The sequence below is a fragment of the Fulmarus glacialis genome, unplaced genomic scaffold, assembly GCF_000690835.1.
Source record: "Fulmarus glacialis isolate BGI_N327 unplaced genomic scaffold, ASM69083v1 scaffold9927, whole genome shotgun sequence".
Lineage (NCBI taxonomy): Eukaryota > Metazoa > Chordata > Aves > Procellariiformes > Procellariidae > Fulmarus > Fulmarus glacialis.
Window position 1 is genome coordinate 2,888 of NW_009225091.1, and position 17,409 is coordinate 20,296.

The following is a 17,409-nucleotide window of genomic DNA, read 5'->3' on the forward strand; positions in this document are numbered from 1 at the left end:
GCTTCTTTTCACTGAGGACTTTGCAGTGGAAGAGCATGTAGGCAGGAGATAGTTCTGTGTTAGGTGATAGAGGTGAAGAGTAGCACCCATGAGTGAGGGTAAGGGGATGTACATAGCCACAGAAATGGTGTTTGTGGGTCGCCTTTGCAGACAGATAGGGAGGCGGTCAGGGTACATCTCTCAGGGCTGCAGAAAAGGAAGGAATGTCTTTTTCTTTACCTGCATTTGCATGAGGAGTGTTTTCCTAAGCTCATAGCTGCATTTTTCTATACCTTATAAACATTATCTTGCTTTTATATGGTCTTGGACTGCTCTGTGTAGGGGATCCTGCCTGTCTGACTCCTTAGAGAGGGCACTTTCAGATATCTGAGTTGCAGATAGGGTTATTTATTCCTTAAGAGCACTGTAAATACAATTAAGCCAGCCTTTATTTCCACTATAACCCCCATGGCAGAAGGGTTATCTGCAGACTACAGAGAGGAATAAGCAATAAGAGTAAAATTAATATCCTTAGAAGGTGTATTTTTTCTCTGTGTTCTTTTAACCTCAGAGATATATGTTATGACAGAGAAGCCAAAGACCCACTCTGCCTCTTCCTGTGTGCCAGAAAGGTGTTAGCATTCCTAAATAGCTGGTCTTATATCATAATACCTTAAGGCGCTTCAATTCCTATCAGAAGTGAAGCTAGCCCTCTGCCTACTGTGAAATATGGGGAGCTTAAAGGTGATTTGAAATAATCTTTCCCCCTCCCTTCTAGTCATAAGTGGAATTTAGCTGGAACAGAGAATAGGGGCCCCACATTTTCAAGGCATCTGTTTTGCCAGATAAGCTCTTGACTCGCCAGGAGTGGGAAGAGAAGAGTGTGTTGCAGTAAATCAGAAAGTCCATAAGGCGTGGAGTGGGGTCAGGCTTCTGACTGCAATAATCACTTCAGAAAGGATGCAAATGGAATAAGCCTTGATCTTGGCAATAAACTGTGGTGGTCAGCACAAAAGATTCCATCTTGCCTTCCAGGGTGTAATGCCATGAGGCTGGGTAGAGCCAGGTGTCCATGACTCGCTCTGAACTGTTCTGCCAACTGAGAATGCACTGACTTTATAAAAACTTACTCTTAAAATATGGCTTGAACAGCACTGCTTTTGCTGGTGCATTTTCTTGCAAAATGATAGACTAAAAAAGTAGGTTAAAAAGGTGGATAGAAACCTAGGCTTGTATCCAGACAAGTTGGTTTTGGAGACAGTTGAGTAAAGGCTGTGAAGTCAAGAAGTGAGCGGCTCTCAGTGTCCCAAAGCGAATCCCACCAGAGTGTCTCAGAAGACAATACATGTTTGATTCTGAACGGCCAGTGGGTCACCTGGGACATTTTGGGGGAGGTATTATTCTTTTTTTCTCTTCTTTTTTTACATGCAAGTGTTTAATCACTCCTTAGAGCAGACCAGGACAGGTCTTTCCACTAGGATAACCCAAATCGCTTTCTAAAACCCACTAGCTGTGTTGACTGTCATGGAGCTCAGATACGCAGCTCACGTGTGAGCAGCGTGCGCTGTGGAGAACCACCCATGCGGGTGTGAATCCGGAGCTGCCTCCCCGTTACAGCTAGTACCTGTCTGGGAGGTAGAAGGGGGTCTCAGAAAGCAGGACTGGCAGTTTCACAGTTCTTCATGAAAGCTTGCTTCCGTGGTGGAGAGCACAGCTGCCCGCTGGATGGCACCAGGACTGTACCTTCGCCGCTGCTGGAGGCGTGCACGCTTCCCTCCAATGTCCCTGGCTCTGTCCCATCACTACGCTAAGTGGTGCTTTGCAAACAGACACAGCAAGACCCTGGAAGCGAAAAAATAGGTAGAAATTACGGATGTGAAAGCTGTCACTGAAGATGCAGAATGCTGTCATGGGTAGTATTTTCAACGGGGCATTTGATCTCTTATGCACATGCAGGGGTGTGTTACTGAGATGGGAATATTCTGCAGAGCACTTTGTGTTCCTTTCCATACGGGCTGCTATTTCTGAATAATCACATAAAGGATAATCACAGATGTGGAATACACCTTTTCTAACCATAGGATAGAGGGAAAACATTTTGGGTTTTTTCAAACTGTGTTGTTCCAAAGCTTCCTTGATGCTGCTTCAAGCTACAGCAACAGCAGTATAGAGATGCTGGAGGTTTAGCAGATTCTAGTGGCAAGATTCTGTCTTAGAGTATATTAACACCCCACATGTGACCCAGGTCAGAGGCATTGATGCTGCCACAGTGAATCAACACTTTTTGGTATCTCAGTGGAGAATGCATACAGCAAACCTATGGCAGATATTTATAGAATAATGTACAAGTAAATTCTGTTAATATTCTTCTCCACAGAAACTGAAGCTGGGTTTGCTGCCTAAATGTACACCTGCAGGGTACTTAATGAACCCCACAAGCTTTACTGAAGTCACCAAAGAAAGGGGAGGTGTTTGGAAATGTAGCGTTCCGTTACATATGTTGTAATTCTTAATGATCTCTGATTACTGTTTATTTGTCACTGCTCAGGCAGAAATGTAAAAGCCTGTGAAATGGGAGCCAGCCCCAAATTTACTTAAGAAACTGCTGCTGTTGGTAGAAAGGAATGAGAAAAGGCCTGTGAGGCAGAGCACAGCAGCCCAAGATTGAGATGCTTGGTAGGGGCCAGCCTTGGCACCCCCCATGCTGTGTATAACCTTGAGGAGGAGCCTGCCTCACCGTTTGGATGGCAAAGGCCAGTGGGATCTGCAGGACTAGATGGTGTCCAAGCCCAGAAACACCATGAGCACAGGTGGGGAATTAGATCTCAGACCTGGACTTCTATCTGAGCTTTAGAGTGCCATGGGCACCGGCTCTTTCAAACCTATTTATTTCTTCTACCTCACCAAGCCAGAGACAGATACAACAGGCACGCCCAGTGCGTGTAGAAGAAGGAAAGCTAAGAGAGATGCCCAGACATGGATGGCACCAGCTGCCAAAGCTCTCTGCCCCACCACCCCGAAGAGGGGAGAGCAGAGGTACGGTCCCAGCCTTGGCTTTCACAGCAGGGTTGCAGGCTGGGCTGCTGTCAGAGGTGGCAGAAGGATTGCTGCTGGGACCACAGGCTGAAACAGAACAGCGCAGAGGTGTTTTTAAACCACATCCCGATATGACTGAAAATTCTTCTTCCTCATTCAGCAGTCAAGTCAAAATCGAGCATGAATGGCCTGGAAATGTGACCCACATCATAAAAATACATAGCAGGACATGTGCTCACATACTAGCAAGGGCAGATCCATGTTCCTTCTAAGATGTGTTGATTAAATAAATGAAAACATCCTTTGCGTTCCCATTTTGTTAAAGTTTCACCTTTTTCTGTAGGTACAATGTGTAAACCATATAATCTGGGCAGGGTGTGTCTGAACCAAGTACCATCAGCAGGGCTTTGGGGACATCCAACAAGTCCCCTTCTGAGGGCATCAATATTCCCCTCTGCACCTAAGCCGCTGAGAGGGCAGCTGAGTTGTCTTCTTTCGTATCATTTTGCCGGAGGTAGTTTTCTGCAAAATTGGGTTAGCGAGAGGGAAGATTCATGCTACGACCGCCATGTCCAGGCTGGGTATGACAATACAAAGAGGCGTATTGTTCATCCAAATAGCTGCCTAAAAAGCTGATGGCTGCAAAGGGTCAGAGCTCCATGGCTAAATTTCTGCAGAAAGAAGAGATCAGCATGCATTACCTGAATAACTGTCCCACTGAGCTGTTACAAAAGTCGTCCAGATTTTACTCCTCTATAACAGGACAGCAGGTGCTCTGCCTGCCGCCTGGGGAGATACTGCAGATCCTGACCCTGAAACGTGATGTAGCTGAGCAGCTTCTCCTTTACAATAAAAACAAAACTCTTCTGACACTCATATCCTGTCTCCTTTCCCCCTTTCTCTTTGAATTTCATCCTTGAACGTTAAAACCAAGGGATCAAAAGAAGTAGGATAGCTTCTGATCTGCCAGTGGAGCTGACCTAAACTTGCTTGAGTGCGATGGAGGTCAAAGCAGAGCCTTCTCCCAGGCTTGGAGGAGAAGCTTTCTTGTGTCTCATGTTTCTCTGAGTTACTGGGTGAAGTGAATGTTTTAGATTTAATTTGCAGATCAGAACAAGGAAAGCTGCCAGTGCAGATAGGCACATGGCTAGCTGTGGTTGTACATGCTATGTGATTTTTTTCTTCTTTTGTTTGTGAAACATTTTTTAGTATAATTGTGCAATCGTCTGAAACATTAGAGTACCTCCATTTAACAAGTCAGGAAATGCAAGTCAGTCATAGTTATAAATTATTTCTCTAAATTTTGCGTGCATAAAAGGCTGGTTTTCCTTGGTTTCATTATATGCTCCCAAATCCACAGAACTGGGTGTGTAACATTTATTCTTATTCTTCTCAGCTAGTTAAAATGTTAGCTTTTGCCACGGATATGTTCAAGATGCCTTTTGCTTTTTTAACTTATTCTTATCTTTTGCTCCCATGAAAAGGAGAAGAAAAGAATGCCCTAAAGAGACAAGTATGTTCATTACAGTCCAGAGGAATGGAGAAGTTGGGAAAGATCAAAATATTTGAAACACGTTAATTTTTGTAGGTAGTGTGTATTTGTTACTATTGGTAGTGAGAAAAAAATTGGGTTGTCTTTGGGTTTTATAATGAAATTGAAAGAAAAGAGAAAAAACCACAAAGGATGGATTTGAGAATAAGACTCCAGACAGAGTGTCAGGATGTTTGGGTACAATGGCAGTACCCCAAATACCCTGTATGATTTAGGCCAAATTGTTTTCTTCCTCATTTCCAGCAATTCTGTGCTTTCAGCTGGGGTGAGAGAGCCACCTGTATGCTCAGACGTCTCCTCCCCTCCTGGTCATGACCTGTCCAATGGCTTTTTCTCTCAACAAGGCTCTAGTTGGTATATTTATTAAATTTCTTAAATGTGCCAAAGGCTCTGAGATTCTGAAAAAGGTAGTTAACCAAAAAAATAGGATGCATTATTACAGTAGGGTGAAATATTATGTCAGTAGTATAATGCAATTATTGCTTGACCTAAAAAAACCCCACACTGTCTTATATAGGTCACTTTTGCAGCATTTTAAATTCGCAGAAGCAGTGCTGGTTTTGTACATTTTTCACCAATCCTAAATTCTTTTTTTTTTCTTTTTTTTTTGACACTATGTTAAGAAAATCACAGAATTAATCCTACCCACTGGGAAAATGAGGGAGGAACCCATGAGAAAAAGCTAAGGCTGGTTGCTTAATCCCCCAAAATCCTCAGTGAGAGCAGAAAAACCCATGGATATATTGGTTTTCCTCTTTTAAATAGATTTTTCTTTTCAGCTGATACATCTAGGAGCACTAAATGCAGAACATTTAAAGAAAATATAGACAAAAAGTACAATTTTTCATGGCAAAAGCAACTAGAGCCCAGATTGACTTTTTAACTCATGACCTAGATTATGGTAAAGAAAAAAAAAAAAATTTAAATTTACATTTTCAATTTACATTGATGCTAAAGAGAAATTATCCTGCTGTCAAGAGGAACTTTTCAACTTAGACCCACACTTCATGGTCTGCTACTGAAAAAGGATTTCAAAATCTAATTTTCTGAAATGTCAGGAGTGAAATATTGCCTTTTGTGTTTGTCACAATTCCCTTTAACTTGGCAAAGAGGATATCACCGCAGCGCTTATTTGTAAATGTGCTTTGTGAAGCTGTCCTTTGTACCCTTCTGCCAGGCAGAGGTGAAAGAGTGCAGGAGGAAAGTGAAAGAAGAATTTGGTCTTGTTAGTATTTAGGCAGAGTAAGGGGAAATAGCCTTTTGGAAGCATGTCAAGCCAAAGAACAAAAACTACTGCTGGTGCTCGAAACACTGTGAAAGCCCACAAAGTTGAAATGAAGCTACTGAAAGGAGAGATAGCATATAGTCAAAATAAAGCAAGTCTGTCTCCCTGAGTTCAGGGTTCACTAGTTCCTTCGTACACATACCTCCATCCCAGGCTGTGCTTTCCACACGCTGTACTGGACTGTGGGTCAACCAAGGATCAATAGCATACCTGGTGAAAAGTGGCTGATGAGTAAACAGGAGAGGACTTTGCCTTTAGAAAAAAGACAGATGCATAAGTTATTTTAGGGTGAGTTTTCTGTGTTCTCTCTTTCATGCATGTGCTGGAGACCTTCAGCCGAGAGAATTTTATTTTATTTTATTTATTATGTTATATTTTAATGTGGCTTTGGACTGAAATATTTTGCATTATACTAGAAATCACAATCCCAGCCAATCTGAAGAATCTGTGACACTAGAGAACCCATGCAATGATCATTTTATACAAACCCAGAGACGGACAAATAAAGTGTAAGAAATTTTAAGTTTAGTTATATAAATGGTTATGTCTACATTTGCTCTTTTGTGTTTGTGAGAGAGAGTGAGAAAATGCCTATTTATTTACAGTTAGTGGTTTATATTTTAGAGAAAAACATGCCTTTATTGTTATGAGTCAGAACACTTCCTTAAATTCAAATATAAAATGGTTATGTAACATACAGCTATGGATAGCTGTTATGTACACACACACATATATATTCATACTTCACAAAGAAGCAAAAGTGTGCAAATCCAATTAAAAACAAGTGAAAGCAAAAAATGGCTTTTGCACGGTCCCCTTTAAAAAGTGATCCGTGAAAATGTCTTGCTGTGAGTTGATACATGGCTATTTGTATAGCTGTACAAACAGACCTCGGTCCCCTGACAAACAAGCCAGCCTGGACAATGGAAAGCCCCTCCCCTCCCCTCTGATAAAGACTGGCACAACAGCGAGATTTTGGTGTGACCCCACAGTGCAAAGTTGCCTTTCTTGTGACTTCAGGAATAGGACAACCATGCCGGTTGTGTCGCAGGCTTCTGGAAATTGTTGACTTTTCAGCTGGGAGAATTCCATACGTGTTTCTCAAGGAAAGGCCATTGAGCATGCAGATGTTGATTTTTTTTTTTTTTTAATTTTTTATTTGTATGCAGAAAAAAAAAAAGGAACCACTCATCCTGGTTTCTTGTTCTCTTTTAGTGACTGAGATTGCTCAGTGATTGCATCAGCCCTGACCTTGGACAGCAGCCATGTAAGACCTAGCAGCGGAACTGTCTCTGAAAATGGTAGGAGCCTTAGCCTGCTCCACAGCTACTGCTGCTCTTAATTAACTTCCCTCGTTATCTTCTCCATGTTCATGCAAGAGTGAGGAGCCCTTATTTTACCAGCTGTGAGTTTAGCAAGTGTCTTCTACTCCCCAGGGAAAGCATGACTCTCTCCCCAGGGAGAGAAGAAGAGAGAACTTCTTCTTTCACAAAACCTTTGTCTTTGTCCTGAGCACAGACCAGCTTCATGGTGGAAATCTCTGCTCTTCCTCGCCAGCAGGCTTGGATTTGGGAGCCCAGAGGCCCTGAGGAAAAAGATGTGATTTTAGCATAGAAATAAATCAGTTTTGACAGTACATAACTGCAGAGGGGAAGAGAGGGAGGGCAGAGTGAAAATAACTTTGGTCTTAACAGTTCCCATTTCTGATCTCATGTAAACATCTCCCAAAAAGCACGGATTTGGACCCTGAGATCCATAGGTACCTTTCCTCACCTTCTCCCTCCTGGCTGACAGCTGACTTGAGAGTGGAAGCCAGAAGAGGAAGGGTGAAGGCAATTGGAGAAATCACAGTAGATTTCTGAGCTGCAGCAAACAAAATTTCAAATGTCCTCTCATTTCTTCAGGATTGCTAACTCTGATGGCAGTTATCAAATCTTCATCACCACTGCTCACCCTCATTTGTGTTTTCTGAATTTTTTTCTCTTCTTTTTCCTTTTAACCTGGGACACACTTTTTATTTTTCCACTGTAAATTAAGCTTTACTAAACCCATAGTTGATGCCTACTTAGGTGACCAATGCCATAGGGAAAGGACGATGGAGCATTTGCTGGCCTGCTCAGTAGCTGATAACCCATGGAATTCTCTTCTGTGTTAAATACTGGGAGAGTACTCAGCAGACTCAAGCAAATGTCATAACAATAGTGTTAATAAGGCAGCAGTTTGCTAGAAAGAAAGAAACTGAAGGAAATGTAGAGCAATCCCAGAGGTGGGTTTCTGCCCAGTAGTCTTTCCAGAGTCACAGAACAACACAGAGAGCTCTCTCAGCCTTATAAAGACCATATTTCTACATTTCCTAATTTTATCCTGAGAACAATCCAAGGCTGGTAGGCCCTTTCCTGGGGATCCTTAGTTCAGCTATCACCCTACACTACCAAAATTTGGCTGTCCCAACCAAGGCCCCATGTACAATTGGAGCATTGGCTCTCTCTGCCAACGAGAATCAAGCAGAGGCTTCTAGAAAGTAGTCAGAAAGTCTGAGATAACAGATAATATTTCTAACATAGCAATATTTTATATATAACTTGATTGTCACAGTGCCAAGAAGTGAGTCCCTTAAAGCAGTCAGCTGAGTGCATTAAAGAATCTTCTTTGCTCCCCATAGGAGCTCCCACCCAGCCTTAGCTCTTAGGGATGACTCAGAGTGTCGTATATTTGCCTTATCGTGTTTAATTAAATATGTTCTGTTCCTCAGTAGTAAGTCTCGATGTGAGCATCTGCCTTCTCTTTGCTACAGCACTTGGGGCCACTTTGTTGACTATGGGGGAAGCCTAGATGGGCTTGGTCAGAAGACCTCTCCAAACCAGCGGCTGTGTAATCATGCTAAACCTGAGTCCAGAGGAAGTAGCAAACAGCACAGACTAATAATATGTCAGTCGCATTAGCACAAACCAAATTCTGGGTTTTTTCATGATATTTACACATTTATTTATTTTTGACAGGCATAACAATTCCTGGCCCTCTGAATTGTCGGGTAATTCCTACTTCCCACTAATATGCTTTCACCCCTGTCAATGTGCTCCTGTACTGACCTCATAACTTGTCTCAAGAACCAAGACTTAAAGGATTAATCTACAAAGCAATAATTTTACCTGGCCAAATTGTAAGAAGGTACCTATTAACCTGAATTGTCTCGGTACGGTAGTTGTTCCCTAATCATTGCTTGCCCTGACTGTCTCTTGGGAAAAAAATCTACGCCTACAGCAGGCAAAACGTCTGTCCGTGTTTGTCTCAGAGGGAGCTACCACGCTTGTGACACCCTCAGTGTAAAACGCTGAACTGGTTTGTTGCCACCTTACACCTCTTCCCCGACCTCATCTTGCAGCAGCTCTTGCTGGAAAATGTAGAACTGAGGAGCTGCTTACGTCGGGAGAGCAAGGCAAGGGAAGTCTCTGAGGCAAGGGATGGAGTGAAGTGGAGGTCCCTTCACTCTCACAGTGCAGCATGACTATGGGCAGTGAGCCATTGCTGTGAGCGTGAATTCACCTTAAAAATAATGGAGTGCTGATTTAAGGCGTCCATTGCTAATAATTAAAGACACAGGCTTAAATGTGGTGCATTAAAGGACAGTTTATCCCCAGAACTTGTTGGCAGCCATGCGATCATTTCTGGAATTTGACCTGCCTGTAAATCAGATGGGCATTTTTCCATTTTCATGAGTCCACAAAATTATGTTTGGAAGAAAACAATCCAGGAAAGGCTTGCAAAAATGAGACCTGATGAGAGTTTCAGTTTGTTCTTTTACTTGCCTTTGATCAAAACTGGTTCCTGCACAAACAGTTATTCCTCAGACATATTTTTTTTCCTGTTTTTGGGTATCCTGCCTTTTAAGACAGTATGTGTCTTTCCTGTAGTCTAGAATGCCTTCAGCTGATGAGTCATTTTATATGCTTATGCTAAGATGAGACTAATTACCCTCTGGGAAAGCCCTCTGTCTTGACCATAAAGGCAAATTGGGCTGACTAGCTCAGAGACATCCATTTTATTTCCACTTAAGTTAAAGCAATTAATGTCTTCAAGCACTACAGATTGGGACTGAATTGTGCAGGCAGATTTCCACCGCAGTTCCTTTGGTGCTATCTAAACCAGAAGGAGCTTTCTCTCATCTTTGCTGGACCACAGAAATGCCTGGAGTTAAGTAATGGCATAGAGAAGGGACCCGTCTCTTGCATTTGTCCCCATTTAGAAGTGCTTTACAGCCACTCTTTTAGCCATGGTGTCTTGTTTGGTTTTGAGACTACCTTTGCAGTATTTGTGAAAACTTCTCTCTGCATGATTTTTAGTTGCTATCATGTGAAAATAGTGAAGCTGGGAAGAGAATGAATGAATAATCAAACATAAAATTCTGGCTTAGTCCAGAATGTCTCTCCCAGGCTATTAATTTGTGTATCACTAGCATGTCTGTCATTATTGGTTGCACAGTTTTGCAAGTTATTAATAAATAACTGGGGTACGTAACGTTCTTTGCTGCAGTATGCCATCAGCCCATTTCTTACAACCTGCACCTCAAGAGCAGATTGACGGTGGCTGTTTGGTATTTTTGTTTTGCAGATGTTGTAGAGTTTTCCAATGGAAAGGCTGGTATTTTTGATGAGCTTTTGTTCGCTGTTATCCAATACACAGCAAGCACCATCGTAAGTACATTTTGTTATTAATTCTTCACTCCTAACAAATCCCTTGCAAGAGAAAGTCAGAAATGCTAATGGTCTTGATAGAAAATCCACTGAAAATTTGTATAGCCTTAAATAGGTAAAAAGTGAAGAGCTTAAAACTGCCCTTTTAAGGCACTTTTTAAGGGCAGAGATCTCCATTCAGTAACAAATAATTAAAAATGTCCTACTAAAGCATGATGTTCATGCTGTTATTGCTGCTTGTTCATCTTTAGTTCACGACATTTACCAGATTGAAAATCTTGGAAAAGAATAACTCTCCTTTCTGTAATCGATTTATACATTGCAGAAAGAAAAGGTTTCACATTTGGGAGAGCTTCAGGATTTTTCTGTACTTATCCTCTATTTTAGTGGAGATTTACATATGTTGATACTGGTTCTTCTAGTTGGACAAATTCCTGGGTTTGGGAAATAGAAGTAACTCTCTGAGAAAACCTATGGAGCATGTTAAAGGTTCTTCAGATTGACCTGTATCTGTAGGGCAGAGGTACAGGAAAAGAGACTCTTGCTTTGTTCCCACCAGGATCAAGTAGATTCAGGTACTTGGCATAGCCAGAGGAGAACTTTGATGAGATATTGGGGCGGGCAGGACAAAACCTCTTCTCCTTCCATGTCAGCCCACCTTTGAGCCTATCTCCAGTTCTAAATACTTATTTCTCTTCTTTTGAGGTTTTAACCAGGTGCAGACTCCTGCCTGCAGTCTGGTGTTGACCTCTAGTTTCCATATCAGCATGAAAACTACAGCCCCACAGAAACTTGATATTGGTGCTAATGACGCATCTTGGTACACACTTCATCTTCAATAAAACACTGGCTTTTTCGGCTGTGAGAAAATCTTGGTGGAAACAGGGACAGAAATATTTTTTTTCTGAGGTAAATGGATGTGGGAAACAAGGTGCTGAATGTACTAGTTATATGAAACTGAACATTATATCAGGAAAATATCATCATGATGCTTCGAGACCAGATCTGGGTTGTGTCTCGCTAGCTGAAATTATGGGCGGTGTAGGCTAGTGACCCTGCCTGCCCCAGCTATTGCATAGGTAAATTTTTAAAAAACTGACAATACTGCTGTAAAAAAAACCACCCTGAATTTCTGAAGGCTATGGCAGAGAGCAAAAATTACATACTCTTTTCCACATGTGAAGACAGGTCGTCTGTGTAAGTTCACTCACCTTTTGCTAGAGTCAATAGAATCTGAGTGGGTGATGCAGTGACACTTTTAGAGTAAAACCCCTTCAATGCCACTGAGAAAATACAACGAACACAACTGAAAATGAAAACTTTCTTCTCAACATTCAAGCATTTGAAAGTATATAGATGCTAAACCTGTCTGACTAATGAATTAGAAAAAACAGTGAGATAAATGAAAACAATAAACATCAGAATCAAGCATTGCATGAGGGTAGATGTAACTGAAAGACAAGTTTCATCATTCGTTGTAAACTAGAAATGTTAGAAAGTATTTTCACAAATGTATAGGTAAAAATGATAAAACATTTAATTTTTATTGAAGGCTGTTCTGTTTTTCTTTTCCAAGATCCCTATGTTTGTGTAAAGACTCAGACCACCTATGATGCATTTCACTAATCATATGGAAGGAGTGAGATTATTTTTATTCTGTTTTCACAGTGCACCATGGTTATTATCAGAAAAAAAGGAAGTAAATTTGAGTTTCATTTGGAAAAAAAAAATATTAGTTTTATTCCCTTCTTTCTATACCCCACCTTTCATTTTATAAATTTAAGAAAGAAGAAACATTTTTTAAAAAAAAAGTTAGAAAAGAGAAAGTTCAGCCAACCCATTCTGGTAATGGTAAAATCATTTACCTTTCATTTTAGAAGTCTTCTGCAGAATAATCATTTTCCAAAAGCAGCTTTCTTGAGCTCAGAACTATTCTTTGTGTATGTGCCATTATACTATTAAGACATAGTCCTTCACATAGTGCTCTGATTTTTGTGTGTAAAAGATACTTGAAAAAAAGAGGGCAAGAATGATGATCTACATTTTAAAGGTCATGAAAATAATTACCAGGAAGCACCAGAGCAGAGTTAAGAATAAAGGAAAGTAATAAAGGGGAAAAAACTAAATCCCAACCAGTTTAGCCTCCAACTCAGCCCTTCACAGGGCTGTGGTCTCACCTTCTGTGGTCTCTCCCTGCCAGCATTTCACAAACAGTCACATCTGAATGAAGATCAGCTACTTGAAAACCCATACATAAAGTTATATAGGAAATCGATACCTCCTGACATATTAAAGCATAAGCTGGTATAATGTGGGTGTTAGTACATGAAGATACATGACTTCAGAGTACCAAATATGTATTTATGAATACATAAATATTCATTGTCTCTTAATGCATGGCCTGGTTTTGTTTCCAGAAAGTTGAGTTTATAGAACTTCCTCTGAGTTAAACCAGTCTATAAATGGCATTGGCAGTCCCTGAGACATATTGCAGGGTTTTTTCACTCCTGTCTATAGGGACCGATCTTTTGTAGGACCTAAATGTGATGGTTCAGAATTTGGGATCAGTCGGAGAGAAACTGTCTTCTTTTAACCTCTACTCTGACTAACAAGGGGGCCATTGGACTAGGTGATCTCCACAAGTCCCAGGTTCAACTATTCTGTGAGAGTCTGGTTTTTTTCTTTAAAATTTATATTGGCTGGACATTCTTGTATTATGTGAAAGTCAGCCTACATACTGGATAATCTGTTTCTATGTTGGTTTAGATTTCTCATTACTGCCCCAAATGTGGTACATGTGGGCACACATGAGACAATAACTGTTCAAGTCCATGGAGCACAGCGCCCTGTGCAAGTTGCTGCGTACTTCAAAGATGAGACAAAAAATAAGCTCCTATCAGAGAGGATCACCTTTAACCTTAACCAGGATAACAACTACCAAGAGATGAAAAAAGTAATGGTGAGTCTACCATCTTAGTGATGTAAATGTTTTAGTCTGGTGATAAAAATCACAGAATCTGTACTAGGAATACATTGGAACAGAGACAACACAGATCCCTAGAGACAGAAGACAAAACACCAATTCCAGTGACCCTGTTCACCCAACCAGCTAACAAAACAATGCCTAATATAATTTCAGTGGTGATTGTGAGTGCTCTTTTGTTTGCCCAACAAGCAAGCCCAAGGTTTTGTAACATGGTGATGAAAGATCTTTTCATCACTGTAGATCAGTGATTAAATTATATTTAAAAACATTTAATTGTTTTATGACTGTTGTTCTGCATCACTTAAACTAAGACTGCATTCATGCCTTTGGCATATTGGCCATTTTACAAAACAGGGGAAACCTTGAAAAATGCACAATCTCTCAGTCCAAAGCCTACGATGTTTCTGCAAACCTCTAAGTTAATTAATTGTACTTTACATCCTGCTTTGCATCATTTGCTTCTGACATGATTCTTTGAAGTCTGGCAGCATTTAGTTCAGGAGTACTGGTTTGGGCTATTTGGTTGGAAAACAGCACACAGCAAGACTGATTGATTACTCCCAAAGCTAAAAGCTGAGCTTTCAAATCAGGTTCTTCTTGAGCAGGATGTTTAGAAACATCGTATTAACCTGCATGAGGTAAAGCTGATAGCCAAGATTTTAGCAAATGAAGGATTACAGGATGCTGCTACAGCTACCAAATGACATGGTAACTGGAATTTAACATGCATGTAGACTGAAGAAAAGTCACTGGGCTTCAGTTATTGCCATTGGACAGAAGAATGTGTATTTCTATGGTGGAAAGTGGGGGATGAGGTAGTATTTCTACTTACAAAGAAATATTTGCCCAGTAAGAAAGATATAACACCCAGTGAGAAAGATATAATTGAGTACCTTCTGTTGAATGGTGCTAATAAAAATATTTAAGCACTTCACCTGGTTTTGGCCCTCAGCTGTGTGGCTTCAAAGTTAGCAGGTTCATGCCTGACTCTGTGGGGTTTTTCTTTTTGTCCTCTCAGGTCAAGCCAGGGACTCTGCAACAGGATCTGTTCAAGAAGAGTAATCGGCCGTATGTTCTGCTAGTCACCGAAAGCAGGGAGCTTTATAAGGAGACCGTTCAAAGCACTCGCATCCTCCTGTCTGCCAAGAAAGGCTACATTTTTATTCAGACAGATAAGCCTATATACACACCAAGTTCCAAAGGTTAAAATACAAAACCTGCGTTTCAGAATATAGATGTTACAAGGGCATAATTAGAAAAAGTAATAATGACTTGATCCTTCCTAATGTAAATCCTTCTCGTTTAACCCCGGCTATCTCTGTGCATACCAGCCAGTCCATGCAGCCAGGGCTTCTGCAGGGTCTGTTCTGCACATTGCAGCAACCCATGTGGAAATGCCACCGGAGTCAAAAAGTCGTTCTCTCTTCTAGCAGGAGCCAAACAAAATCTGCTCCTTTTTGTTCAAAAAGCGTAATAATGACTTTCTTTTGGAAAATAAAATTGTGAGAACCCCACAAAAAAAACCCTATTCCTCTGCTTGCAACACCAGTGATAAGTATCCTTTGCACTATAAGATCACAACTGTTTTGTTACTTAACAATTTAATTAAGTAACAAGAGAGGGAGGTCTTGAGTTTGGTTGCAGCCCTTGACTGCAGAAGGAATACAAAAGTGAGTGAAGCTCCCTGAGTATTTTTTTGAATTTGTTTCAAAGAGGTATTTGTTTGGTCATGTAACATGTGAAGCCTATGGAAGAATGCAATTCTTTTTTGAAATTTCTTAGAATTCTTTTCATTAAAAGAAAGTCTCTTATCCTAAATTCAGTAACTCCGTTTAGAGCTTGTAATAATTACTGTCTAGAAAGGCCAGAAATAAATATGTGGACACATTTTATTCTTCTGTTAAACAGTAAAATACAGGATCTTCATTCTGGACAATGCTATGAGGCCAACAGATGACACAGTTACAGTTGCTGTGCTAGTAAGTATACAAAAAACACTTTTAATGGGTGCTTCTTCAGCACAGGCACTATGAAAAACTTCCAGAAAAGAACCAAGAGTAAAATTGTAGCTATGACTCCTCTCCAGAAATCAGTATTTACATATTGTGAGATATGTTTAGTCATTTTTGGCCAATATCAGGAGCGTGGAGGGAAAGGTAAAGTGAATGTTAAAGTAGGAAAGTAAATACGGCATTTTCTCTTCCTTAGGACTAGTATATGAACTTGAGCTTTTGGATGTAAATGCTTGACACTTGGTGCATAACTTTATGTTTGTTTTCTCTCTCTCAACAGAACTCAAAAGGGATGGTGGTTAAAAAGTCAGACCGGAAAATAAAAACAGCGTTCAGTGAAAACTTTGAAATACCTGACATTGCCGAGTAGGTTACTGCTGTGTCTTGTGCATTGAAAGAGTTCACATGTCAAAATGTCTCTTGTAGCAGAACTATCTTCAAACTAAAAACAGAATCCTGCCCTTCTCTTCCTTTCTTCCTGCTCTGCTTCCTTGTTTTCCCCTCTTCTCTTTTTTCTTACTGTGTATTGTCTGCTTTACCATTCATTTAGAACAGCAGGGAGATGCAAGGTAGACTAAAGCCAAGGTAGATCAAAGCAGTTTTGCTTTGATTACACCTGGGAAGCACCACGGCACACTGTCAGCAGGACAGTGACAGCAGGGAACCGCATGTGGTTGCTCTGGAACCAGCCCTGGAGCCTCCTGCCGTGCCAGGGTCTACACCTGAGCTAGTCACCCCACACTCCCTTCTCTGACACTGGAGAGAAAGTCGCATATATAGGCTGCGATTCACCTGGCCTCTTTTAGATGCCTATGTCAGGATGAGATGTTCCATGCCTCAGCACTGTCTGCTTCTCTCCATTGGCTGTAGGGGAGCCCAAGGGGACCTACACAGATGAAAGACCTCACAGTATAATGTCTAAAGTGAGGAGGACCAACCACGCCTCCTATTAGCAGGATCAAACCATCCAGATTCATCCCCCTTACCTGTTGACGTACTTAAGATTTTTAACTGCTGAATTGCTCGAATTACCTTTGTAATTCCTTTTGTCTTTCTCTCACCATGGAGCAGAGATTGAGCCTATGGTTAATATCTTTTTACCTTTAAGCATCTCATCTTGGAGAGATGAGTCCAGAATTTTAATATGCTGCAATTATCAACATTTATCCTGGTAAGGAACACTTTAGCAAACTGCTTAAATATCTGCTCAACCATATGACTACGTTCAGGAGAACACTTCTGTAAGGGCTCAGTTTGCAAAGTGTAATTAATTACCTCTGATTTCAAACAATCAAGCTTTTATGTAATATTCAGTGTGTTCTTGCATTGTAGATTTTGACAGTGAAGGTAAGCTATAGAAATATATGATGAGTTCTCTATTTCTGAGGTCTTTTCAAAGGCAGTGCATGTTACAAGTGGATTGCAAATACGTTATCTTGCAGTTCCTCATAAAGTCTTTTTGAGTGTTTCCTAGGACATTTGGAAATATGTTGCTGACTTCTCCCAAAGAGAAATCCATTACTAAATTAGTTTGGGATGAGATCAAAGCAAGGAAAATAGTAGCATTTAGTGATAATTTAAATATATTAGCATCATAAAATATCTGAGGAATCCTAATTAATTGTTTTCTGCTGAATCTGAACTTTAGGCCTGGAACTTGGAAAATCAAAGCCTGGTTTCGTCAATATGAAATGTCCAATGTTTCTGCTGAATTTGAAGTTAAAAATTATGGTAAGAGAATATTTAACTTGCATTATAAATATATGAAGTCATCAATATGCGTTAAAAGATATACTGCAGTGATTAAACCTGGCCGTAGTTAGGTACTAAGGACAAGATTCACAGTGTTTCAGTGCCTCGTTGCTATC

At 40.6% G+C, this 17,409-nt stretch overlaps 1 protein-coding gene across 1 annotated transcript in view; it reads left to right on the forward strand.

Annotated features, from left to right (window-relative positions):
* Positions 1-10,400: 10,400 nt before the first annotated feature.
* Positions 10,401-17,409, forward strand: part of LOC104080095 (complement C4-like) — a 50,177-nt gene continuing 43,168 nt past the window's right edge. The window contains exons 1-6 of the mRNA XM_009582363.1: positions 10,401-10,543; positions 13,310-13,502; positions 14,548-14,731; positions 15,438-15,508; positions 15,822-15,907; positions 17,190-17,272. Coding sequence (XP_009580658.1) covers positions 10,479-10,543; positions 13,310-13,502; positions 14,548-14,731; positions 15,438-15,508; positions 15,822-15,907; positions 17,190-17,272 — 682 coding nt within the window. The 5' untranslated portion in view covers positions 10,401-10,478. The remainder of the gene's footprint in view (positions 10,544-13,309; positions 13,503-14,547; positions 14,732-15,437; positions 15,509-15,821; positions 15,908-17,189; positions 17,273-17,409) is intronic.